This window comes from Macaca fascicularis, chromosome 4, assembly GCF_037993035.2.
Source record: "Macaca fascicularis isolate 582-1 chromosome 4, T2T-MFA8v1.1".
Classification (NCBI taxonomy): domain Eukaryota; kingdom Metazoa; phylum Chordata; class Mammalia; order Primates; family Cercopithecidae; genus Macaca; species Macaca fascicularis.
The window spans coordinates 141,957,573-141,981,687 of NC_088378.1; the positions used below are offsets into that span (position 1 = coordinate 141,957,573).

Below are 24,115 nucleotides of genomic sequence, written 5' to 3' on the forward strand. Positions count from 1 at the left end.
GACTGGCTTTTTATTTTTTTGAGACAAGGTCTCACTCTGTTGTCTAGGCTGAAGTCTAGTAGCTTGATGTCAGCTCACTGCAGCCTTGACCTCCTGGGCTCAAAACGATTTTCCTCTCAGCCTCCCAAGTAGCTGGGACCATAGGTGTGTGCCACCATGCCTGGTGAATTTTTGTATTTTTGGTAGAGACAAGGTTTTGTCATGTTGCCCAGGCTGGTCTCTAACTCCTGACCTCAAGTGATCCACTTCAGCCTCCAAAAGTGCTGGGATTACAGGCTTGAGTCACCGTGCCCAGCCAAATTTAAAATGTAAAAGATGATTACAAGGATGTGGAGAAATTAGAATCCTTATACATTGCTGGTAGGAATATTAGATGGTTCAGCCTTTGTGGTAAGCAGTTTGATGGTTCCTCAAAAAGTTAAACATATGGATGGGCACAGTGGCTCACACATGTAATCCCAGCACTTTGGAGGCCAAGGCGGGCAGATTACTTGAGCTCAGGAGTTCACGACCAGCCTGGGCAACATGACAAAACCTTGTCTCTACCAAAAATACAAAAATTCACCGGGCATGGTGGCACACACCTATGGTCCCAGCTACTTGGGAGGCTGAGAGGAAAATTGTTTGAGCCCAGGAGGTCAAGGCTGCAGTGAGCCAACATCAAGCCACTGCACTTCAGCCTGGGCAACAGAGTGAGACCTTGTCTCAGAAAAATAAAAGGCCAGTCATGGTGGCTCATGTCTGTAATCCCAGCACTTTGGGAAGTCAAGACAGGTGGATCATCTGAGGTCAGGAGTTCGAGACCAGCCTGGCCAACATGGTGAAACCCCATCTCTACTAAAAATACAAAAATTAGCCAGTCATGGTGGCAGGCATCTGCAATCCCAGCTACTTGGGAGGCTGAGGCAGAAGAATTGCTAGAACCTGGGAAGTGGAGGTTGCAGTGAGTTGAGATTATGCCACTGCACTCTGGCCTGGGTGATAGAGCAAGACTCCACCTAAAAAAAAAAAAAAAAAAAAAAAAAGCCCGGGTGCAGTGGCTCATGCCTGTAATCCTAGCACTTCGGGAGGCTGAGGCGGGTGGATCATGAGGTCAGGAGATAGAGACCATCCTGGCTAACACGGAGAAACTCCAACTCTACTAAAAATATTAAAAATTAGCTAGGTGTGGTGGCGGGCGCCTGTAGTTCCAGCTACTCAGGAGGCTGAGGCAGGAGAATGGCATGAACCCGGGAGGCAGAGCTTGCAGTGAGCTGAGATCGCGCCACTGCACTCTAGCCTGGGCAACAGAGTGAGACTCTGTCTCAAAAAAAAAAAAAAAAAAGTAACTTATTTTCTGGCTGGAACCGTGTAGGGTGTCGTAAAGAAAAAGGAGAGGGCCAGGGTGTGGTGGCTGACACCTATAATCCCAACATTTTGGGAGGCCGAGGTGGGCAAGTCACCTGAGGTCAGGAGTTCCAGACCAGCCTGACCAATATGACGAAACCTCGTCTCTACTAAAAATACAAAACAAATTAGCCGGGCGTGGTGGCAGGTGACTGTGATCCCAGCTACTCAGGAGGCTGAGGCAGGAGAATTGCTTGAACGCAGGAGGGGGCGGTTGCATTGAGACGAGATCGCGCCATTGCACTCCAGCATGGAAGACAGAGACCCCGTCTCAAAAAAGAAAAAAAAAAGGAAAAAAAGAATGAGGTTCCTGCTATGCCAGAAACCCTTAAAAAGCGAAGGAATTTCCCAGAGTTGAAGATCAAAGGCCTGAGAAAGAAGTTTGCCCAAAAGATGCTTCAAAAGGCAAGGAGGAAACTTATCTATGAAAAAGTGAAACACTATCACAAGGAATATAGGCAGGTATACAGAACTGAAATTCAAACGGCTAGGACGGCCAGAAAAGCTGGCAACTTCTATGTACCTGCAAAACCCAAACTGACATTTATCATCAGGATCAGTATCAGTGGTGTGAGCCCAAAGGTCCAAAAGGTGTTGAAGCTTCTTCGCCTTTGTCAAATCTTCAATGGAACCTTTGTGAAGCTCAACAAGGCTTCAGTGAACATGCTGAGGATTGTAGAACCATATATGGCATGGGGGTACCCAAATCTGAAGTCAGTAAATGAACTAATCTATCAGCGTGGTTATGGCAAAATCAGTAAGAACCGTATTACTTTGACAGATGATACTGTGATTGCTTGATCTCTGGGTAAATATGGCATCACCTGTATGGAGGATCTGATTCTTGAGATCTATACTGTTGGAAAATGCTTCAAAGAAGCAAATAACTTCCTGTGGCCCTTGAAATTATCCTCTCCACAAGGTGGAATGAAGAAAAAGACCATCCATTTTGTAGAAAGTGGACATGCTGGCAACAGGGAGGACCAGATCAACAGACTTCTTAGAAGAATGAACTAAGGTGTCTACCGTGATTGTTTTTCTAATCTAAGCACTTAAACAGTACCTGCTCTCAAATTGGAGGGAAAAAAAGAAAGTTAAACATGGAATTACCAAATGATCCAGCAATTCTGCTCCTAGGGATACACCCAAAAGAATTTAAATCAGGTGTCCAGGCTGGGTGGGGTGGCTCATGCCTGTAATCCCAGCATTTTGGGAGGCCGAGGCGGGAGGATTGCATGAACCCAGGAGTTCATGGGCAACCAGTCTGGGCAACATGGTAAAACCCTGTGACTATAAAAAATACAAAATGGGCTAGGTGTGGTGGCTCATGCCTGTAATCCTAGCACTTTGGGAGGCGAGGCGGGTAGATCACCTGAGGTCAGGAGTTCAAGACCAACCTGGCCAACAAGGTGAAACCCCATCTCTACTAAAAACTACAAAACTTAGCTGGGTGTGGTGGCTCATGCCTATAATCCCAGCATTTTGGGAGGCTGAAGTGGGTGGATCACCTGAGGTCAGGAGTTTGAGACCAGCCTGACCAACAGGAAGAAACCCCGTCTCTACTGAAAATACAAAATTAGCTGGGTTTGGTGCTACATGCTGGTAATCCCAGCTACTCGGGAGGCTGAGGCAGGAAAATCGCTTGAACCCAGAAGCGGAGATTGTGGCGAGCCAAGATCATGCCATTGCACTCCAGCCTGGGCAACAAGAGCAAAACTCTCAAAAAAAAAAAAAAAAAAAAAAAAGATTAACTGTGCATGGTGGCTCATGCCCATAATCCCAGCACTTTGGGAGACTGAGGCGGGTGGATCATGAGGTCAGGAGATCAAGACCATCCTAGCCAACATGGTGAAACCCCCTCTCTACTAAAAATATAAAAATTAGCTAGGCATGGTGGCATGCGCCTGTAGTCCCAGCTACCCATGAGGCTGAGGCAGAAGAATCACTTGAACCCAGGAAGAAGAGGTTGCAGTAAGTCAAGATCATGCCACTGCACTCCAGCTGGCTGTAGAGGGAGATTCCATCTCAAAAAAAAAAAAAAAAAATAGCTGGGCATGGGGAGGCTGAGGCTGGAGAATCACTTGAACCCGGGAAGAAGAGGTTGCAGTGAGCCAAGATCATGCCACTGCACTCTAGCCTGGGTGACAGAGCGAGACTCTGTCTCAAAAAAAAAAAAAAAAAAAAAAAATTTAGCCGGCTGTGGTGGCACACGCCTGTAATCCCAGCTACTTGGAATGCTGAGGTGGGAGGAGGTTGAGGCTGCAATGAGCCATGATTGTGCAACTACATTCCAGCCTGGGTAGCAGAGCAAGACCCTGTCTCCAAAAAAAAAAAAAAAAAAAAGGAAAAGAAAACAGTTGTCCAAACAAATTCTTGTACACAAGTGTTCATATCAGCACTTTTTACAATAGCCAAAAAGATGGAAACAACACAAATGTTCATCAGCAAATGAGTGGATAAACAATTGTGATAAACCCATATAATCAAATATTATTCGACCATAAAAAAGGATGAAATACTGATATATGCTACAATATTTTGAGGATGAACATCAAAATGCTTTGCTAAGTGAAGGAAAGCCAGAAACAGAACACATATTATATGATTACACATGTGTGGAATATTCAGAATAGGTAAACCCACAGAGAACAAGAGCAGATTTGTGGTTGCCAGTGGCTGTTGACAGGGAGTGGGGAGGTGGGAATGAGAAAATGGGGAAATGGGGAGTAACTTCATGGGTATGGAGTTTTATGTTGGGGTGATAAAAATGTTTTGAAAGCCCAGCACAGTGGCTCACGCCTGTAATCCCAGCACTTTGGGAGGCTGGGGCAGGTGGATCACCTGAGGTCAGGAGTTCAAGATTAGCTGGACCAACATGGTGAAACCCCATCACTACTAAAAATACAAAATTAGCCAAGTATGGTAGCACATGCCTGTAATCCCAGCTACTTGGGAGGCTGAGCAGGAGAATTGCTTGAACCTGGGTGGCTGAGGTTGCAGTGAGCTGAGATCAAGCCATTGCACTCCAGCCTGGGCAATAAGAGCAAAGCTCCATTTCAAAAAAAAAGGTTTTGAAACTAGATAGAGGTGGTGGTTGTACCTATTACTAATGTACTAATATACTAAATACCATTATATTATTCTCTTTAAAGTGGTTAGGGTAGGCCGGGCGTGGTGGCTCATGCCTGTAATCCCAGCACTGCGGGAGGCCGAGTCGGGTGGATCTCCTGAGGTCAGGAGTTCAAGACAAGCCTGGCCAACATGGCGAAACCCTATCTCTATTAAAAATACAAAAATTAGCCAGGTGTGGTGGTGGGCACCTGTAATCCCAGCTACTCGGGAGGCTGAGGCAGGAGAATCACTTGAACCCAGGAGGCGGAGGTTACAGTGAGCCAAGATCGTGCCATTGCACTCCAGCCTGGGCAATAAGAGCGAAACTCTGTCTCAAAAATAAATAAATAAACAAATAAAATAAAGTGGTTAGGCAGGGTATGGTGGCACCCTGGGAGGCTAAGGCAGCAGGATCACTTGAGCCAAGGAGTTTGAGACCAACCTGAGCATCATAGGGAGACCCCATCACTTCAAAAAATAAAAAGTTAGCTGAATGTGGTGGTACATGCCTGTAGTCCCAATTACTCAGGCGGCTGAGACAAGATGACCATTTGAGCCCAAAAGTTCAAGGTTGCAGTGAGCCGTGATCATACCACTGCACTCCAGCCTGGACCGCAACTCAAAAAAAAAGGTGAATTTTATGTTGTATGAATTTCAATTTTTTTTTTTTTTTTTTGAGACGGAGTCTCGCTCTGCCGCCCAGGCTGGAGTGCAGTGGCCGGATCTCAGCTCACTGCAAGCTCCGCCTCCCGGGTTCCCGCCATTCTCCTGCCTCAGCCTCCGGAGTAGCTGGGACTACAGGCGCCCGCTACCGCGCCCGGCTAGTTTTTTGTGTTTTTTAGTAGAGACGGGGTTTCACCGTGTTAGCAAGGATGGTCTCGATCTCCTGACCTCGTGATCCGCCCATCTCGGCCTCCCAAAGTGCTGGGATTACAGGCTTGAGCCACCGCGCCCGGCCAGAATTTCAATTTTTTAAAAATAATTGGGGAGGCCGAGACAGGCGGATCACGAGGTCAGGAGATCGAGACCATCCTGGCTAACCTGGTGAAACCCCGTCTCTACTAAAAAACACAAAAAACTAGCCGGGCGAGGCGGCGGGCGCCTATAGTCCCACCTACTCGCGAGGCTGAGGCAGGAGACTGGCTTAAACCCGGGAGGCGGAGCTTGCAGTGAGCTAAGATCCGGCCACTGCACTCCAGCCTGGGCGACAGAGTGAGACTCCGTCTCAAAAAAAAAAAAGAAAAGAAAAGAAAAAAAAAAAAAATAATTGATTACTTGTGTACACTTTTCTGCATGTAAGTAATACTTAAGTTTGGAAAACTTTGGTGTAGTAGAAACAGCATGAGATTTGCCAAGCATTGTGCTGGCTATTAAACATATCTAATCTCATAATATACATTAAGCACAGCCATTGTGGGGGTGGCAGACAGTATGACCCAGATAAATATTAGTCCCCTTGCACAACTCAAAGCTTTCATACTCTTAAATTGTCCATGTCCCTGAGGCCCTGATTTCTTTCTTTCCCTTTTTTTTTTATTTTTTTGATACAGAGTTTCACTGTTGTTGCCCAGGCTGGGTTGCAATGACGTGATCTCGGCTCACTGCAGCCTCCGCCTCTCAGGTTCTAGCGATTCTCCTGCCTCAGCCTCCTGAGTAGCTGGGATTACAGGCATGCACCACCACGCCGGGCTAATTTTGTATTTTTAGTAGAGACAGGGTTTCTCCATGTTGGTCAGGCTAGTCAACCTCAGGTGATCCACCCGCCTCGGCTTCCCACAGTGCTGGGATTACAGGCATGAGCCACCATGCCTGGCTCCTTTTTTTTCATTGTTATTAAGATGGAGTCTTGCTCTGTTGCCCAGGCTGGAGTGCAGTGGCGTGATCTCGGCTTACTGCAACCTCTGCCTCCCAGGTTCAAGCAATTCTCCTGCTTCAGCCTCCCATGTAGCTGGGACTACAGGCGTGTGCCACCACACCCAGTTAATTTTTGTATTTTTAGTAGAGACAGGGTTTCACCATGTTTGTCAGGCTGGTCTCGAACCCCTGACCTTGTAATCCACCCGCCTAGGCCTCCCATAGTGCTGGAATTACAGGCGTGAGCCACTGCATCCAGCCTCCTTTTTTTTTTTTTTTTTTTGTTTGAGACAGAGTTTTACTCTGTCACCCAGGCTGGAGTCCAGTGGCGAGATCTCAGCTTATCACAACTCCCACCTCCCGGGTTCAAGCGATTCCAAAGTGCTGGGATTACAGGTGTAAGCCACTGCGTCTGGCCTCTTACACTTCCAATGAACCCCACAGCTTGTAGCACATTGCTTTGTGTGGTAAGTGTCTCTATTTGTGGTCCTAGCAGGAAATGAATAGCACAGTCAAATTAGGATAATTTGGGGAAGAGTTTAATAAAATGATAATTACAAAGAAGTAGGCAGGGTGTAGGGAAATCAGAAAGCATAGTGCAGTGCCTTAGTACCCACAGCTCTATTGTGATCACCTCCAAGCTCAAAAAGATGAGGGTGGAGCAGTCGTGTAAAGAGGACTTTCTCAATAAAAACTGTGACTTTCATTGATACCGTCCATTTGGGACAACTTCCTGAAGCAGAAAGCAGGGTGGAGACTGAATTCAAGGGAAAACATAAGATGTCTGGTACAGCATACAACAGCATTCATTCAGAGGAGGGTGGGAGTACTGAGCCCAGGAGAGGGAGAAGGAATGTAAAGCCTGCGAGAGGCTGCTCAGCAGTTTTCTGGTCCCTTAGCCTACAGGATTAGCAGCTTCCTAACAGGCAATTATCTCTCTGGACCTGTTTATTCTATCTATAAGTTGATGGAATTAGTCTAATGATATCTAAGGTCCCTACTATGTGCACAGCTACTGCGACAAGGTCCTTAGCTGCATGATCTTTAATTCTGACAAAGGTTACTATCACAAACATTTTAACATTTTTACTCTCGTGGTTACAAATCAACAATCTCTGGCACTATTACAACAAACCTTTCAGTATTTACAGAGAAGTTATTTGCCCTTCTTAGCAACTAGCCAATCAACAACTCAACTTTATAGTAAGTTACAGAATTTATTCTGTACAGTGTATTCTGTACAATGTATTCCATACATTAATGTATTTTGTGGTAAAATAGTAACTTTTAATTTTGGATGGTTAAACTAGACGAGCTGAGATTTAACCCACGTAAGCGGCTGCAGAGCCGCTACCCTTAACAGCTCTCTCTCGGGATTCTAACATTCCCTTCCGTGACGGAGAGACCGCAGGCTGGGACACGCATCCCGGGACGGATCCACAGCTGGGTGGGGAAGGCTGCGCCCGGCGGGCCGGAAGCCGGGCGGTGGCGTGCAGGAGCCCCGCCTTCCTGGGCTGGATTCGGGCGGGGGCGGGGCAGGGGCGGGGCCTGAGGCAGCGGGAATCCCGACCCCGCCCCTTTCCCCACCCCTCCATTTATCGCCATGGCCCCTGCACTGCTCCTGGTCCCTGCTGCCCTCGCCTCTTTCATCCTGGCCTTTGGTACCGGAGTGGAGTTCGTGCGCTTTACCTCCCTTCGGCCACTTCTTGGAGGGATCCCGGAGTCTGGTGGTCCGGGTGAGCGGGAGGGATCGGGGATGAACTGGGAGTAGGAAGGTGGAGCCGTAGGAGAGGGATCGAGGGCGGGGCTTGGAAACAAATGACAGGGGAAGTCCCAGAGAGGGAACTCGAATCTTGAAAGCGGCCGAGAAGCTACAGGGGAGGGAGACCTGAGTTCTAAATTAGGAACTCAAGGATTACAGTTTTGGAGAGGTGGGAGAGTGAGGACTGAGGGAGCCGAAAAGGGCGATAACCAGAGTATTCTAAGTAAAATGTTTTGTAGAGAGGGCTGTTGAGAGTGTTAAAAAGAAGGAGCATTTGGAGAACCGAAATAAGAGGGGCAATCCAGCGGTGGCCTCTCCAGCCATGCTTTTTGCAACTGCCTAACATGCATTGTTCTATAAATCCTCTCCCCTAGGTTTGCAGGAGGCCTAGGGAAGAGGGCAGAAACTAGGAATGGAAAAGTGAGATGGGCACAGCCTAGAGAGGAAGCATTAAGGCTCTTGAAAGCAGTAGGGACATGGCCTGGGGCTCCAAAAGGAGATGAGGATGGGGGAAACATTTGCCACCTTTTCGATCTTTTGTCTCTTTCTCCCTCAACTTCCTGTAGATGCCCGCCAGGGATGGCTGGCTGCCCTGCAGGACCGCAGCATCCTTGCCCCCCTGGCATGGGATCTGGGACTCCTACTTCTATTTGTTGGGCAGCACAGCCTCATGGCAGCTGAAAGAGTGAAGGCATGGACATCCCGGTACTTTGGGGTCCTTCAGAGGTCACTGTATGTGGCCTGCACTGCCCTGGCCTTGCAGGTATGAGGCCCTGGCCTTGCAGGTATGAAGTCCCTAAGGGAGACCAAGTGTGGGAGGGGTGCCCTGGATTGGAGGGGCAAAATATGGGTTCAGGAGGAGAACTGAGGAACTAATCTCAGCTTCCATTCCTCCACAGCACATACCCTAGTTTTTATCAAGAAGGGTGTACTTGTCCTTCCCCAAGCACAATACGTGCATTCTCACCTTTGCAACTTTGTTCATGTCCTGCTTGAGATCCCTTCCTTCTCTTCAGTCCTACCCTTTCTTCAAAACCACTTCCCTAGGTCTGAAGAGGCCTTGTCTGTCTTCTCATTGGGTGGTTGGCATAGGCTACTACTTTGTGTAGCTATCAGGTCACCCCATCTGTTCTGTAAATTCTCAGGGTGGAGACAGGCCATCCTTACATCTTTGGGACCTCACCCAGCATGCACCCTCCACATGGTGAATATTTGGTGGTGATGCTTAGGTGAGAGGTGGGGGAGAGTTGCAGGCTAGCCTGTGGTGGGGGCAGCTCTGGATCCGGGTCTCCCAAGGTCGGGCAGGGTAGGGCACTGGGATACGAAGCCCCTTATCCTTCCACAGCTGGTGATGCGGTACTGGGAGCCCGTACCCCGAGGCCCCGTGTTGTGGGAAGCTCAGGCTGAGCCATGGGCCACCTGGGTGCCCCTCCTGTGCTTTGTGCTCCATGTCATCTCCTGGCTTCTCATCTTCAGCATCCTTCTCGTCTTTGACTATGCTGAGCTCATGGGCCTCAAACAGGTGAGGCTCTGAGATCCCTACCTACGACCTCTGACCCGTTTTAGAACTACTCTTTCCCTTTCAAGGGTTTCCCTCCTCCCATGCTCTTCTACTGTCTCCTTGATTCTCCCTCATGACCCTTCCCTCAGAAGGACAGCAACCATGGGCCTCCTGGGCCTGGGGAAGGTACATGGATCATAAGTCAGGATCAGGGATCCAAGTCTCAGAAGAGGGGTTCCTGGGCCTGAGCTCTAGAAGGCTGGTGCCTGGAAGAGGAGGAAAGAAGCGCCCAAGCTGAGAAAAGGGCTTGACTCAATTTCTAAACTCTTCTCCCTCTTAGGTATACTACCATGTGCTGGGGCTGGGCGAGCCTCTGGCCCTGAAGTCTCCCCGGGCTCTCAGACTTTTCTCTCACCTGCGCCACCCAGTGTGTGTGGAGCTGCTGACAGTGCTGTGGGTGGTGCCTACCCTGGGCATGGACCGTCTCCTCCTTGCTCTCCTCCTTACCCTCTACCTGGGCCTGGCTCATGGGCTTGATCAGCAAGACCTCCGCTACCTCCGGGCCCAACTACAAAGAAAACTCCACCTGCTCTCTCGGCCCCAGGATGGGGAGGCAGAGTGAGGAGCTCACTCTGGTTACAAGCGCTGTTCTTCCTCTCCCCCTGAATTCTAAATCCTTAACATCCAGGCCATGGCTGCTTCACGCCAGAGGCCCAAATTCATGGACTGAAGGAGCTACCCCTTCCACTACTTGAGAGTTTATTCTCTGGGTCCAGCTCCACACCCTAAATTCTGAGTTTCAGCCACTGAACTCCAAGGTCCACTTCTCACTAGCAAGGAAGAGCGGGGTATGGAACTCATCTGTCCCCTCACTGTTTAGGGCATGACACTTTCGCCCTCAACAGCCTCCTGAGAAGGAAAGGATCTGCCCTGACCATTCCCCTGGCACTGTTACTTGCCTCTGTGCCTCAGGCGTCCCCTTCTCCACCTCCGGCTTCCACTCCAAGAAGCTGGACCAGGGTCTGCAAGTTCAATGGTCATAGCTGTCCCTCTAGGCCCCACACCTTGCCTCACCACTCCTGGTCCTAGTCTCTGCACCTCCTTAGGCCCTGCCTCTGTGCTTAGACCCCAACCTAGTCAAGGGTATTCTCCTGCTCTTAACTCGATGACTTGGGGCTCCCTGCTCTCCTGAGGAAGATGCTCTGCAGGAAAATAAAAGTCAGCCTGATTTTTCTACATATGGCATGCAGTCTGTCAGTGTCTCCCAAGCTGCAGGGCTGAGTTTGGAAAAGAAAGCCAGAGGGAGCCTGGGAGCGCCGAACTGGAGTCTGGGCAGCCACCACGCCCTCTGGCAACCGCTGGGCTTCGGCCACCCCCCGCCGACCCGGCCCACTTTGCCAGAGCGGCCGGGTCCCCATTCCCATTCCTTCAAATTCCCTTTTTCCCGGCAGCCGACCCGGAGACCCAAGGGAGACAGGTTGAAGCTAGAAAGAGTCCGGCAGCAGCTCTGGTAGGGGGGCGAGCTTCCAAAACCTCTGGTTTCTGAGCGCCTCTCCTGCCGCCCACTCCACAAGGCCCCCCACAGCCTGGCGGTTGCCCTCGACCCGCAAAAACAAAGGCCTGCAGAGGTTGGACCTCCAGACCCAGATGAGAAGGCAAAAGCATAGGGAGGAGCTGCAGGAGATGGGAAGGGCGGGCCCGGCCCCGAGCAGCTGCCGCTTCCTCCCAAAGTCCCACGAGGGGCCTGAGTCACGGGCCACCGCCCTGGGTCGGCGAGCTGGGGGAAGGGATCTGGACACCTGGGGTGTCCGGGCGGGAAGCTGGTGAGGGCCCCTGGGGACACAGCGGAGGGCCAGGGGTTGGGACAAGAACAGGGTAGTCCCGGAGCGAGTCCCACGCGGGGTGGGAGGGAGCTAGGCCCCGCCCCCTCCTCGGCTCCGCCCTGCGCCCCCATCCCTCTCCTCATTGTCCTTAGACAAAGCGGTCGCCGCCCCCGCCCGGCCCCCTGGTCTCTGTCTCCGTCCCACCTCCTTTGCTGCCTCTTTCCCTCCTCCTCTCCTTCCCTCCTCTCCTTCCCTCCTCCCCTCCCTCTAGTCTCCGGATCTCCCTCGGTCCCTCTCTCCTCCTCTTCCTCTCTCCGGACGCCCGGCTCCTCGGCACCCCCTCCCGCGGGGGTCCTGCGGCGTGTGAGTTGACTGAGGGGCTCAGACTTGGGGAGTGGGTGTCTCCTCGCTCCGGTCCTTGCTCCCATCCCTGGCCCGGATCTTGGCTGTCTCCTCTTTGTGCCGAGATTGTCAGTCTGTGCGTCCAGAGCGGGGTGGAGACTGCCGGCTCTGTCACGGCTCCATGAGAGCGGGGACGGGGCACAGGACTTGCAGGCGCCGGGGAGAAGAGACATGGAGCCGGCCCTCGGCACTCTGGGGTCGCGTGGCGCAGCCGGTGGGGGAGGCAGGCGGTGGTGACGGGACAGGGTGGGGGTGGACGCCAGGGTTCTGGGAACGCGCTGGCAGCCCTGACGCCCGGGTTCCGAAAGTCCCGGGGGTGGGTATTTCCCCCGACCCGCCTCGGGGGCGGAGTGCGGGGCAGAGGGGTGGGGGCTGGGGAGAGGCGTGGCCCGAGCGGTGCTGGAAGGGGAGCCGGGACCTTTGGGGCCCGCGCTGAGACGCGCCGGGTTGCTGCCGCCGCGCTCCTTTCCCCTCTTCCTTGGTTTCCCTTCTCCCCTAGACCTCTTCGCTTTCCGCTCCTCCTTGCCTCCCCAACACCCCCTCAGGTCCCGTTGCCTCCTGGTCCTTCCAGGGATTCCTGGTCCTTCCTTCCCACACTAGTCTCCCTGGGGTATCGCTGAGGCAGTCTGGCCTGCACCCAGATTCCCCTCACCCCAGCCTCATTTCTCTCTTCTCCCTCACACCAACTTTCCTTTTCGCCCTTCTCTCTCTGTCTCACATCCTAGAGACTGTCTTTAATACGCATTAACCCTGACTGCCACATCTGGCTCCTGCCCTCATTGCCTCCAATCTGGACTCTTCCTCTCACATCACCCCCACCACCCCCAACTTGGGCTCACAACTTCTCTTCACTTTTTCCATTTCCCCAGTTCTCTGCCTTCCCTCTTTCCCTCTGTCCTCATCCTTAGCCCCCCTGCCCTGCTTTGTGTCCCACCTCTCCCCCTCCACTTCCTCTCCTCCCACCCTCAGTCTCCCCCCTGGGCCTCTCTGGAGCCTCTCCTTCCTGTTCTCTGCCCCCAGTGCTCCCTACCCTCACCTCAAGGCGACCATGGCCACCATCCCAGACTGGAAGCTACAGCTGCTAGCCAGGCGCCGGCAGGAGGAGGCGTCCGTTCGAGGCCGGGAGAAAGCAGAACGGGAACGCCTGTCCCAGATGCCAGCCTGGAAGCGAGGGCTCCTGGAGCGCCGCCGGGCCAAGCTTGGGCTGTCCCCTGGGGAGCCTAGCCCTGTGCCGGGGACTGCAGAGGCTGGCCCTCCAGACCCAGATGAGTCTTCGGTCCTTCTGGAGGCTATTGGGCCAGTGCACCAGAACCGATTCATCCGGCAGGAGCGGCAGCAGCAGCAGCAGCAGCAACAAAGGAGTGAAGAGCTGCTAGCAGAGAGAAAGCCTGTGCCTCTGGAGGCCCGGGAGCGGAGACCCAGCCCTGGGGAGATGCGGGATCAGAGCCCCAAGGGAAGAGAGTCAAGAGAAGAGAGACTAAGTCCCAGGGAGACCAGAGAGAGGAGACTGGGGATAGGGGGAGCCCAAGAGTCCAGCCTGAGGCCTCTGGAGGCTCGGGACTGGAGGCAAAGCCCAGGAGAGGTGGGAGACAGGAGCTCCCGACTGTCAGAGCCATGGAAATGGAGGCTGAGTCCTGGAGAAACTCCAGAGCGGAGTCTGAGACTAGCAGAGTCTCGAGAGCAAAGCCCCAGGAGAAAAGAGGTGGAAAGTAGACTGAGCCCAGGGGAATCTGCCTACCAGAAGTTGGGCCTGACAGAGGCCCATAAATGGAGACCTGACTCCAGAGAGTCTCAGGAACAGAGTTTGGTACAACTGGAGGCAACAGAGTGGAGGCTGAGGTCAGGAGAAGAAAGACAAGGCTACTCGGAAAAATGTGGCAGAAAAGAAGAGTGGCCAGTTCCAGGGGTGGCTCCGGAAGAGACTACAGAGCTGTCCGAGACCCTGACAAGGGAGGCCCAAGGCAGCAGTTCCACAGGAATGGAGGCAGCAGAGCAGAGGCCTGTGGAAGATGGCGAGAGGGGCATGAAGCCAGCAGAAGGGTGGAAATGGACCCTGAACTCCGGGAAGGCTCGAGAATGGACACCCAGGGACATAGAGGCTCAAACTCAGAAACCAGAACCTTCAGAGTCAGCAGAGAAGCGTCTGGAATCTCCTAGTGTGGAGGCTGGAGAAGGGGAGGCTGAGAAGGAGGAGGCGGGAGCTCAGGGCAGGCCTCTGAGAGCCCTGCAAAACTGCTGCTCTGTGCCCTCCCCCCTCCCACCAGAGGACGCTGGGACTGGAGGCCTGAGACAGCAGGAAGAGGAAGCAGTGGAACTCCAGCCCCCACCACCAGCCCCTCTGTCTCCCCCACCCCCAGCCCCAACTGCCCCCCAACCTCCTGGGGATCCCCTCATGAGCCGCCTGTTCTATGGGGTGAAGGCAGGGCCAGGGGTGGGGGCCCCCCGCCGCAGTGGACACACCTTCACCGTCAACCCCCGGCGGTCTGTGCCCCCTACGACCCCAGCCACCCCAACCTCTCCAGCCACAGCTGATGCTGCAGTCCCAGGAGCTGGGAAGAAGCGGTACCCAACTGCCGAGGAGATCTTGGTTCTGGGGGGCTACCTCCGTCTCAGCCGCAGCTGCCTTGCCAAGGGGTCCCCCGAAAGACACCACAAACAGGTAGGGAAGCAGCCAAGCCAGACTTCTTAGAAGCCCACTTGTCAATTCTCTTTGGACTCTGGTCTTTATTTCTTTTTTATACCCCTGTTTTCTTGTCTTCCTCTCTTCTTTCTTGTTAATTCCTGCCACCACCCTTCCTCGCTCTGCACATACACCCTTCCTTCTCAGAGCCCTCCTGTTCCATTTTGAGCCCAAAAGATCCTGCCCCAGCAAAGGCCGTCTCTGGGTGTGTCTCTTTCAGGGTGTGCCCGGCTGCTCATTCTCCCTTCCCTTGGGCTCTGAATTTTCAGCCCCCTTTTCTTTCCTTCCTTTCCTGAGTGTGACCCGCCCCAGCCCATCCAGTGGGAAAGCCCAAACTGACAAGCTTGAATCAGTGAGGGCAGCGTCACGAGGGTGAAAGCACTTGCAGTTTTTCTGCGGAGAAGGGATAGGGAGCCTGGGGTGGCGGAGGGGGTGCGTTTGTGTTCTAGGGAGAAACTGTAGGGAGAAGTGAATGGAGGAAGGTCCAACTGCCCCATGGGAAAGAGGGCAGAGCTGAATAGGGACATCTTAGGATGGAGGGGAGAGGGGAGATGGAACTGGGCCGGCCAAAGAGCAGAGAGAAGGCTTTTGAACCCTGAGTCTGCCCCATGGGAGAGACACAGAGAGGCCATTTGAAGTGGGTGACCTCGGGGTTGCACACCCCCAGCTGGGCCACTGCTTCAGACAGTGCTCCCTTCTCTCTTGGGACAAGAAAAGCCTTCTCCTCTTCCAAAATACTCCCGCCCCTCACTCCCCCGTCCTTCCTCCCTGGGTTTCCCCTCCCTCCCAAGAACTGGCTTAGGGTTCGGTTTTCCCCTCTCTTCCTGCCATCCTGGACTCTCCCTCCCCTTAGGGTAGTGAAAGAGAGAAGTGAATTTGGAGACAGTTTTGAGAGCAGGCACTGGCCAGGGAGCACAGTGGGAGTTCTGGATAGGGGTCGGGGCTGAGGCCAGCAGAGGGTCAGAGGTTAGACTTGCAACAAAGACCTGCAGGAAAGTGGGGGCAGCTAGGCTAACTCCCCCTGGCCCTGGCCTCATTTCTTCCCTGTGCACGCCCACCTGTTTCCAGCTTGAAAATCTCTGGCGAGAGAGAGGTCCCACCTCAGACATCTCAGACTTAGGAAGTCCCTCCAGTCACACACATCTCCCCAGAGCCTGGGATGCCCAGTCTCATTCTCATCCCCTGTGTTAACATCCTCAGATTTGATTTTTTTGTGTCCTCAGTGTCAGTGGGGAACCACAGGGACTAAAGATATGGGTTAAGCCTGGGGTGGAGGGGGGTTCATTTGATTGCCCAATTCATCTTCACATGAAGCGTAAGTTCACACCCCTGAGCCATGGTGCTTGGGAACCTACCCTCAGCCCTCTGACTGCTACCATCCTGTTCCCCTCAGGGCTGGGCAGATGAAAAAAACAGAAGTCCGGAAATGCTACCCGGGTGAGGTGTTCAGAAAAGTCACTTCCTACTGAGAGAGGCTTGTGCCTCTGGGGAAGAATGAGCAGAGGGAAGCATGAAGCTTTGGGGCCCAAAGCCCAGGGAGCATCCCAGGGGAGCCAGGAAGCAAGTGCAGCGCAGGACCCATGCTGGTGACCATACCTAGGCCAGAGAGCAGGGGAGCCGGAAGCAGATCGCCCAAACAGGAAGCCTGGGGTGGAGGCCGGAAGGCTGGTGGGGCTAAGTGGGGAACCCTGGGCTCTGGGCCTGCCAGAGCTGTGCTCAGGATGTGGTGAGAGAATAAGGAAGCAGCCACTGCTTGGGTGGGGGTGGGGAAGAGGCAGCACAGAGTTCTTCTGACCCAGATGCCTCACCCTCCACCCTCTCCCCACTCTCAGCACCCTGCTCTTCAGGGACTGGGTGCCTTGTCCCAGCTCTGCTGCAACACACTGGCTCAGGAATAGGAGATAGGAGGACCCTGCCACCAACCCCCGCTTCACCTTCCCTAAATAACTCGTTTGCAGGCTAAGTCCATCAAACTTATCCCTGCCATCAGGAGAGAAATCCCAGCCCTGCCACTGGAGCCCAGGGGATGGCTGTGGCTGGTGCCCTACCCCAGAGGCCTCCTGGGCTGAGAGACCAGCCCTATTGTGACCTTATATAGCTGATGGGAGAGGAGCAAGTGAGTCACCCTCTCTCTACCCGCCCCCCCACTCCCATGCAGGCTGTGCATTCCTGAGAAGTCCAGTCAGAAGCTGGTGGGGGGTGAGGAGAGAGGCAGGGTAGGGGGGAGATACAAACATAGACCGAGAACAAATAAAATAAGTCCTTTTTCAGAATAGATAATAAAGTACAGAGGTTATTATTCCAAAAGAGGATATGAGAAGAAAACAAAAATGGGTTCCCAGAAATGTGGGTAAATCTGTCAGTAACAGAAACTAAGTGGTCGCTTCTGAGAACTTGGGATATAAGCAGTCTGGCTGCTATAACTAGATTGTACCAGCAGTTCCACAGACATGAACTGGGGGGTCAAATATGTATAGGCTGGACCACCCCCAGATTGTTTCCCCAGCATTGGTCCTCTGATGGCACCTCATCTGAGGTTTGAACAAACTCTAAACTCTTGCACTGTAGCAACTTTCAAGCTCCTTTTTTCTTTTCTTTTTTTTTTTTTTTTTTTTCTGAGACAGTCTTGCTGTCTCCCAGCCTGGAGTTCAATGGTGAGATTTCGGCCCACTACAACCTCCACCTTCTGGCTTCAAGTGATTCTCCATCCTCAGCCTCCTGAATATCTGGAACTACAGGCGCACACCACCAAGCCCAGCTAATTTTAGTATTTTTAGTAGAGACGGGGTTTCACCATGTTGGCCAGGCTGGTCTCAAACTCCTGACCTCAAGTGATCCCCCTGTCTTGGCCTCCCAAAGTGCTGGGATTACAGGTGTGAGCCACTTCACCCGGCCCCAAGCTTCTTTCAACAGCAGACACGAGTATAATAAATTAGTAAATTATCTAGGAAGTTAGAAGGTGGTGAGTGACTATGAAAAAAAAAAAAAAGAACAGTGGAACTTAGAGGGTCAGGAAGCAGGGGGAGTGAATATGGAGACTTCAAAATGGGGTGATCAGGAGGGTCAGAGCCATGGGGATATTTCAGGGGAGTGTTCTAGGCAGAAGGAATAGCTAGTACTTTTCTGGTCCTGAGGTGGGAGTGCGTGGAGGGACCAACGCCAGTGTGGCTGGAGTGAAGGAAGAGGCCAGAGAGGCAAGGGGAGGGTGGCACATTGGGAGCACCCTGTAGGCTTTGGTCAGGCTCTGGGCACCTTTGGGGCAATCAAGTAGACTTTTTTTTTTGAGGTGGAGTCTCACTCTGTTGCCCAAGCTGTAGTGCACTGGCGTGATCTCGGCTCACTGCAACCTCCGCCTCCCGGGTTCAAGTGATTCTCCTGCCTTGTCCTCCCGAGTAGCTGGGACTACAGGCGTACGCCACCATGCCCAGCTAATTTTTTTGTATTTTTAGTAGAGACGGGTTTCACCATGTTGACCAGGATGGTCTCAATCTCTTGACCTTGTGATCCGCCCGCCTCGGCCTCCCAAAATGCTGGGATTATAGGCATGAACCACCGCGCCCAGCCTCGAGTAGACTTTTTGCTCCAAGTGAGATGGGGAGACAATGTGGGGTTTGGAGCCAACAAGGAGTAACATACACAGTTCCCGAGTTCCATTTTCCCATGGGGACCCAGGTGTCATATCTGATTTTTTTTTTTCTTTTTTAGAGACAGTGTCACTCTATTGCACAGGCTTGTCTCCAACTCCTGGGCTCGAGAAATAATCCTGCCTCAGCCTCCCAAAGTGCTGGGATTACAGGCGTGAGCCACCGTGCCCGACTGGTGTCATATCTGATGCAGCTCTTAGCAACCACCTGCCCAGCCACCCTTCTGGCTTCTCCCTTTTCATACCTCAGTCCATTAGGGGACTCAGGGATGTTCGACTGGCCCCAAGTCCTCCCAAACAGATGCCAGGGAAGGCCTGAGTAGATCATTTGGACCTTTCCAAGTAGTCCACATGGAATCCTCCTGCTGTCTGCCTAATCCCTTTGGCTCCTAGACTTAATCCCACCCTGCCCCTTCCCCCTGAGCTTCTTAAGAGGGCAAAGGGGAAGGGTAGAAAGGCAGTGAGAACAGCTGGGACTCACCTGCTTTTGGCACAGTGTGATTTTTCTGTGCCCTGTCTGGTATTTTGTCTCTGCGCCTGTCCCTTTGAGCACACTGTGGGCTCAAACCCCACCCCAGGTTTGTGTGGACTTTCCTTTCTGCCCTTGTCATCTCCCCCAACCTTTCAAGGTGTCAGCGGCTAATCTTTCCCCTGTGTGTTGTGGGAGTCTCTTGGTTCCTCTGGGCCTTTCTATTCATCTCCCATCTCTTCCCAGGCCCTAGACCCCCTTTGCTATGGATAGGAGAGGAATGAGGGGAGTGGGAGGGAACAGGTGCCCAGGCTCCTGGGTTTCGCATAGGACAGCAAGGGGCTGTGGGTATGAAAACCATGGTTTTGGTTGAGACTGGCTCCCCAGCCAGTTCTTTCCCCACTGGCCAGTCTGCTGGGCTCCTCTGGGAAGTTTACTCTTTCCCCACTGGCCAGTCTGCTGGGCTCCTCTGGGAAGTTTACTCTATTGCCTCCAAGGTGCCCAAAGACTCGGTTCTGATCACAAGACTAATCGCCACGTATTTTAATTTCTTTTTACCCCTCTGCCTCCCACACTCGAAAGAGCAGGGACCTTGGTCTTATGTTATTCACTTCTGCCTCCCAAGCCCCTGCCAACATACAGGGCAAAGTCTGATGTTTTGAAATGATATGATCGAAGAGGGAAACTCTAGGATTGGAAAGCCAGTGTGTAAAGGAAAACTGGATCCCAAAGTGGATGGGAGAGAGTGAGGGGGGCGCCTAAGTCCAACCCCCACCCCCACCTTTCCCCCGCCCCACCTGCTCCCTTGCAGACTCCCCCCCGCCCCCCGCTTTCTCCCCCTCAACCCCCACGGGCCTCACCCCTGCTGACCTTGCCTCCTGCCCCCTTTTTCTCCCTCCTTCAGCTTAAGATCTCCTTCAGCGAGACAGCCCTGGAGACCACGTACCAATACCCCTCCGAGAGTTCGGTACTGGAGGAGCTGGGCCCGGAGCCTGAGGTCCCCAGTGCCCCCAACCCCCCAGCAGCCCAACCCGACGACGAAGAGGATGAGGAAGAGCTGCTGCTGCTGCAGCCAGAGCTCCAGGGCGGGCTGCGCACCAAGGCCCTGATTGTGGGTAAGCGGACGCTCCGCCGGCTCGAGAGCGCCCCCTGCTGTCAGAGCTGGCGCTGCGGTCCAGGAGAGAAGAGGAGGGAGGATTGCATGTAGGCGCTTGGAAGGGGCTTGGTGGTCCTCTGGTCCAACCTGCTCCTTCAATAGATGGGCAAACTGAGGTCCCGGGCAGTGAAGTACACATTGAGTCTTCAAGTTTCAAAACGAGAACTCTTCCTGAGTACCGTAATCTGGTCAAAACCACAGGGTGGGTCTACAGGCCTGAGTTGGAATTGCAGCTTGTCTCTTAATTGTGTGATCTCAAGGAAACCATCCGATATCTGGCTTTAGTTTATTATTTATGAAATGAAGTTAATAATAACTACCTCCTGTGGCTCATGCCTGTAATCCCAGCACTTCGGGAAGCCAAGACGGGTGGATCGCTTGAGCCCAGGAGTTCAAGACCACCCTGGGCAACATGGCAAAATCCTGTCTCTACAAAAAAATACAAAAATTATCCCGGTGTGGGCCAGGCACGGTGGCTCACGCCTGTAATCCCAGCACTTTGAGAGGCCGAGGCGGGCGGATCATGAAGTCAGGAGACTGAGACCATCCTGGCTAACACGGTGAAACTCCATCTCTACTAAAAATAAAAAAAAATTAGCCGGGCGTGGTGGTGGGCACCTGTAGTCCCAGCTACTTGGGAGGCTGAGGCAGGAGAATGGTGTGAACCTGGGAGGCGGAGCTTGCAGTGAGCCGAGATCACCCCACTGCACTCCAGCCTGGACAACAGAGCGAGACTCCATCTCTAAAAAAAATAAATAAATAAAAATAAAAGAATTAGCCAGGTGTGGCAGTGCACAGCTGTGGTTCCAGCTACTTGGGAGGCTGAGGTGGGAGGATCGTTTGACCTCAGAAGTTGGAGGCTGCAGTGAGCCGATATTGTACCACCCACTGCACTCCAGCCTGGGCAATAGAGGAAGACCCTGTCTCGAAAGAAACAAACAGGCCAGACAAGGTGGCTCACGCCTGTAATTCCAGCACTTTGGGAGGCTGAGGCAGGTGGATCACTCAAGGTCAGAAGTTCAAGACCGGCCTGGCCAACATAGTGAAAACCCATCTCTACTAAAAATACAAAAATTAGCTAGGCATGGAGGTGGACACCTGCAATCCCTGCTACTCGGGAGTCTGAGGCAGGAGAATCACTTGAAGCTGGGAAGCAGAGGTTGCAGTGAGCCGAAATGATGCCACTGCACTCCAGCCTGGGCTACAGAGTGAAATTCCGTCTCAAAAAAACAGAAACCAAAAACTACCTCCTAGAGTTGTAGAAAAGATTAAGTAATTTATTTTATTTAATTAATTAATTTATTTATTTATTTTGAGATAGCTCCCTCTGTCGCCCAGACTGGAGTGCAGTGGCACAATCTTGGCTCACTGCAACCTCTGCCTCCCAAGTTCAAGCGATTCTCATGCCTCAGTCTCTCAAGTAGCTGGGATTACAGATGTGTACCATCACACCTGGCTAGTTTTTATATTTTTAGTAGAGACAGGGTTCCCCCATGTTGGCCAGGCTGGTCTTGAACTCCTGACTTCAAGTGATCCTCCCGCCTCAGCCTCCTAAATTGCTCAGATTACAGGGGCTCCAGGCCAAGATTAAGTAGTTTTTGTGAAGCACCAAGAGCCACAGCTGGATATCAAATTACTTAATCTCTCCTGGAGTTATGGTGACGTTAAACAGTTATGAGGATGCTTGGCACAGAATCCGAGCTAAATGAGTGATGGATGTGGTTACTGATGGTAACGTGCTTTAGATGTGGAAGATATTATAGGACTTCCTGCATGCCAACTGCCCTTCAATTTGTGTGTGGGGGAAGGGTGGGCAGAAGGCAGAGGCTCTCACTCATTCTCTGTCATTATTGCCCCCTCTCCCACAGATGAGTCCTGCCGGCGGTGACCATCTTCAACATAGGGATATACCTCCTTCCTTCTTATAACTGAAGATCCTGGATCCCAGAAGATTCAGGGCAGCAGACCCTGATAATGAGCCTGGCAGGGAAGGGCAACAACCAACATCTTGTAACTTGCTTTCCCCACCCTGTTTCTGGGGGCAGAGCCAATTGCCCAATTTCTACCCTAATCCAAAGTCCCTGGTGTGGGTGGGGTTAAACGTGCTGGTACATCCTGGGTGATCTAAGAGTGAGCGCCAAGTGCTGAGAAGGAGCACAGAACTCCCTGGAGGGTGGAGATGGAGCACCTGCCCTCCATGGCAGGGTACACTCTCCCCACAGCCTTCCTCCCCACCATCCCGTGGGGACTCTTGGGATTTAAGCACTCATCTCTCTCGAGGCCCAGAGCCCACTCCATTTATAGGCACATCTCCCTCATTTCCTAGATCACTGCCCCTTTGTTTACAGCTCCTGCCTCCTCCTTGACCACAGCCTGGTTTACAAATTCCACCAGCTCCCAGCCCCACCTGCCAAAGTCCCAGGTTTACAAGCCACGCTTACTTGCTGTGTCTGCGTGGAATTCTTTCCTCTCTCCCCTCCAGTCTTCTCATTGGAGTGACCTGAAGGTGTGGCTTCCTCCACTTTTTCTCAGTATTACTTTGCCTTAGTTTTCCCCAAGAGGGAAGGCTGGAAATCTTAACTCTGTACCCGTTGATACTTATTTAATTCTGTTTCTCCTAGTGGTTCACAATTGAACTGAATTGAGATGGTGTCGGGTGGCTAAGGAGACCCCTCACCTCTCCTCCCCCATTGTGCCGCCTTTATCAATTGCCTGTCTTGTTTTGTTTTGTTTTTTAACTTTCCATAATAAAATGGAGTTCTCTCCAACTCGTCTGCTTCTCCTTTAGAAAAAAAAAAAAAAAACACGGGTATGTGAGGGGAGGTTCTGGTGGCTGGGGGAGAGGAAAATGATGGGGGATGAACCAGGAACTCGGCACTGACATGTCAAAAGGGGTCTGGGAAGCTGCGCATGGGTTTCACGCAGGACAAGCAGGTGACATGAGAAAGGGCAGTTGAAGTGTCCACTAGACTGGAAGTGCCATGAGGACTGACTACATCAGCTGGGTTCACTGCAACATCCCATACCTGTCAACTAGTAGACACGAAATTATTTCTAGAATGAATGACAACGAATGAATAGAAGAAAAGGGTTAAAATATTGCAGACACTTCGAGTTGAAGGATTCTAGGATTTAGAAGCCTGCGCCATGCAGGCAGCTAGGTAGTATATGACACACAACCCATGTGGCTAATCCAGGGATATGTACTTCAAGAGTTGGGGCTATGAATAGTAAATCTGAAATTACTGCAAAATGAAGTAACTATGTACAAGAGTCGGTTTCCTGGAAAAGGTTCTCTGAAAGACAATGGATTTTATATCACTGGGCGCAGTGGCTTACGCCTGTAATCCCAGCACTTTGGGAGGCCGAGGCAGGTGGATCATGAGGTCAGGAGATCGAGACCATCCTGGCTAACACGGTGAAACCCCATCTCTACTAAAAATACAAAAAAATACAAAAAGCAGGCCGGGCGCGGTGGCTCAAGCCTGTAATCCCAGCACTTTGGGAGGCCGAGATGGGCGGATCACGAGGTCAGGAGATCGAGACCATCCTGGCTAACACAGTGAAACCCCGTCTCTACTAAGAAATACAAAAAATAGCCGGGCGAGGTGGCAGCGCCTGTAGTCCCAGCTACTCGGGAGGCTGAGGCCGGAGAATGGCCTGAACCCGGGAGGCGGAGCTTGCAGTGAGCTGAGATCCGGCCACTGCACTCCAGCCTGGGCTACAGAGCGAGACTCCGTCTCAAAAAAAAAAAAAAAAAAAAAAATACAAAAAGCTAGCCGGACATGGTGGCAGGCACCTGTAGTCCCAGTTACTCAGAAGGCTGAGGCGAGAGAATGGCGTGAACCCAGGAGGTGGAGCTTGCAGTGAGCCGAGATCGCGCCACTGCACTCCAGCCTGGGCGACAGAGCGAGATTCCATCTCAAAAAAAAAAAAAGGTTTAAAAAGCCTTGATAATGCATGGCTTTGGTGCCCATATAGTTGATATTCGGGATTTTCCCATTTCAAAGAGTATCTTATACAAATGTGGAACATCAATATTTTATTCATCAGGTATTTTTATTTGTTAGTTGTTAGCTCTCCAGGCTAAGAAAGATATGGTTGAATAGTTAGAGTCCTTCTACCACTATAAGTTGCTACTCTCAGACTGGTCAGAGGAGGCTCCAGGCCTTTACTATAAAACAAAATGTATCAGACAAATTGATCTTAAGCATATGCCAAAGGGTTTCAATTTACTAGCAAGAGAACGAGCCCAGTGTCAAAAGACAGCCAGTTCGGAGGAAGTCTGGGAAGGGAAGGAAACAGAATGATTATATTAGCAGCCTGTT

General features: G+C 52.1%; 2 protein-coding genes and 1 pseudogene across 7 annotated transcripts; all 3 read left to right on the forward strand.

Annotated features, from left to right (window-relative positions):
- The first annotated feature begins 1,346 nt into the window (after positions 1–1,346).
- LOC102130749 (large ribosomal subunit protein uL30 pseudogene) lies at positions 1,347–4,052 on the forward strand (annotated as a pseudogene).
- Positions 4,053–7,938: 3,886 nt separating this feature from the next.
- On the forward strand, positions 7,939–10,852 carry NRM (nurim). 4 transcript variants are annotated; one of them, XR_010586466.1, is made up of 4 exons: positions 7,939–8,087; positions 8,680–8,898; positions 9,459–9,635; positions 9,955–10,852. XR_010586466.1 is itself a non-coding variant. In XM_005553629.4 (4 exons), exons 1-4 carry the CDS (start codon positions 7,955–7,957, stop codon positions 10,234–10,236), a joined length of 789 nt encoding a protein of 262 aa, XP_005553686.1. In that variant the 5' UTR covers positions 7,939–7,954; the 3' UTR covers positions 10,237–10,852. The 4 variants fall into 4 exon arrangements, 3 of the variants coding, with proteins under 3 accessions (XP_005553686.1, XP_045246023.1, XP_015305157.1); XM_005553629.4 differs by having other exon boundaries at positions 8,680–8,876; XM_045390088.2 differs by lacking the exon at positions 9,459–9,635.
- Positions 10,853–11,036: 184 nt separating this feature from the next.
- Positions 11,037–22,555, forward strand: PPP1R18 (protein phosphatase 1 regulatory subunit 18). Of its 3 annotated transcripts, none has more exons than XM_045390074.2 (4): positions 11,037–11,437; positions 12,860–14,498; positions 19,536–19,746; positions 21,656–22,555. In XM_045390074.2, exons 1-4 carry the CDS (start codon positions 11,262–11,264, stop codon positions 21,673–21,675), a joined length of 2,046 nt encoding a protein of 681 aa, XP_045246009.2. In that variant the 5' UTR covers positions 11,037–11,261; the 3' UTR covers positions 21,676–22,555. The 3 variants fall into 3 exon arrangements, with proteins under 3 accessions (XP_045246009.2, XP_015305156.1, XP_005553684.1); XM_015449670.4 differs by lacking the exon at positions 11,037–11,437 and adding an exon at positions 11,657–12,053; XM_005553627.5 differs by lacking the exon at positions 11,037–11,437 and adding an exon at positions 11,657–11,800.
- Positions 22,556–24,115: the final 1,560 nt, after the last annotated feature.

Bases quoted from the DNA above. Each gene is read 5' to 3' on its own strand.
- NRM (XM_005553629.4), top strand. From the start codon at position 7,955: ATGGCCCCTGCACTGCTCCTGGTCCCTGCTGCCCTCGCCTCTTTCATC. The intron at 8,088-8,679 runs GTGAGCGGGAGG...AACTTCCTGTAG, and splicing joins CCCGGAGTCTGGTGGTCCGG to ATGCCCGCCAGGGATGGCTG. The intron at 8,877-9,458 runs GTATGAGGCCCT...ATCCTTCCACAG, and splicing joins GCACTGCCCTGGCCTTGCAG to CTGGTGATGCGGTACTGGGA.
- PPP1R18 (XM_045390074.2), top strand. From the start codon at position 11,262: ATGAGAAGGCAAAAGCATAGGGAGGAGCTGCAGGAGATGGGAAGGGCG. The intron at 14,499-19,535 runs GTAGGGAAGCAG...TCCCTCCTTCAG, and splicing joins CCGAAAGACACCACAAACAG to CTTAAGATCTCCTTCAGCGA. The intron at 19,747-21,655 runs GTAAGCGGACGC...CCTCTCCCACAG, and splicing joins CACCAAGGCCCTGATTGTGG to ATGAGTCCTGCCGGCGGTGA.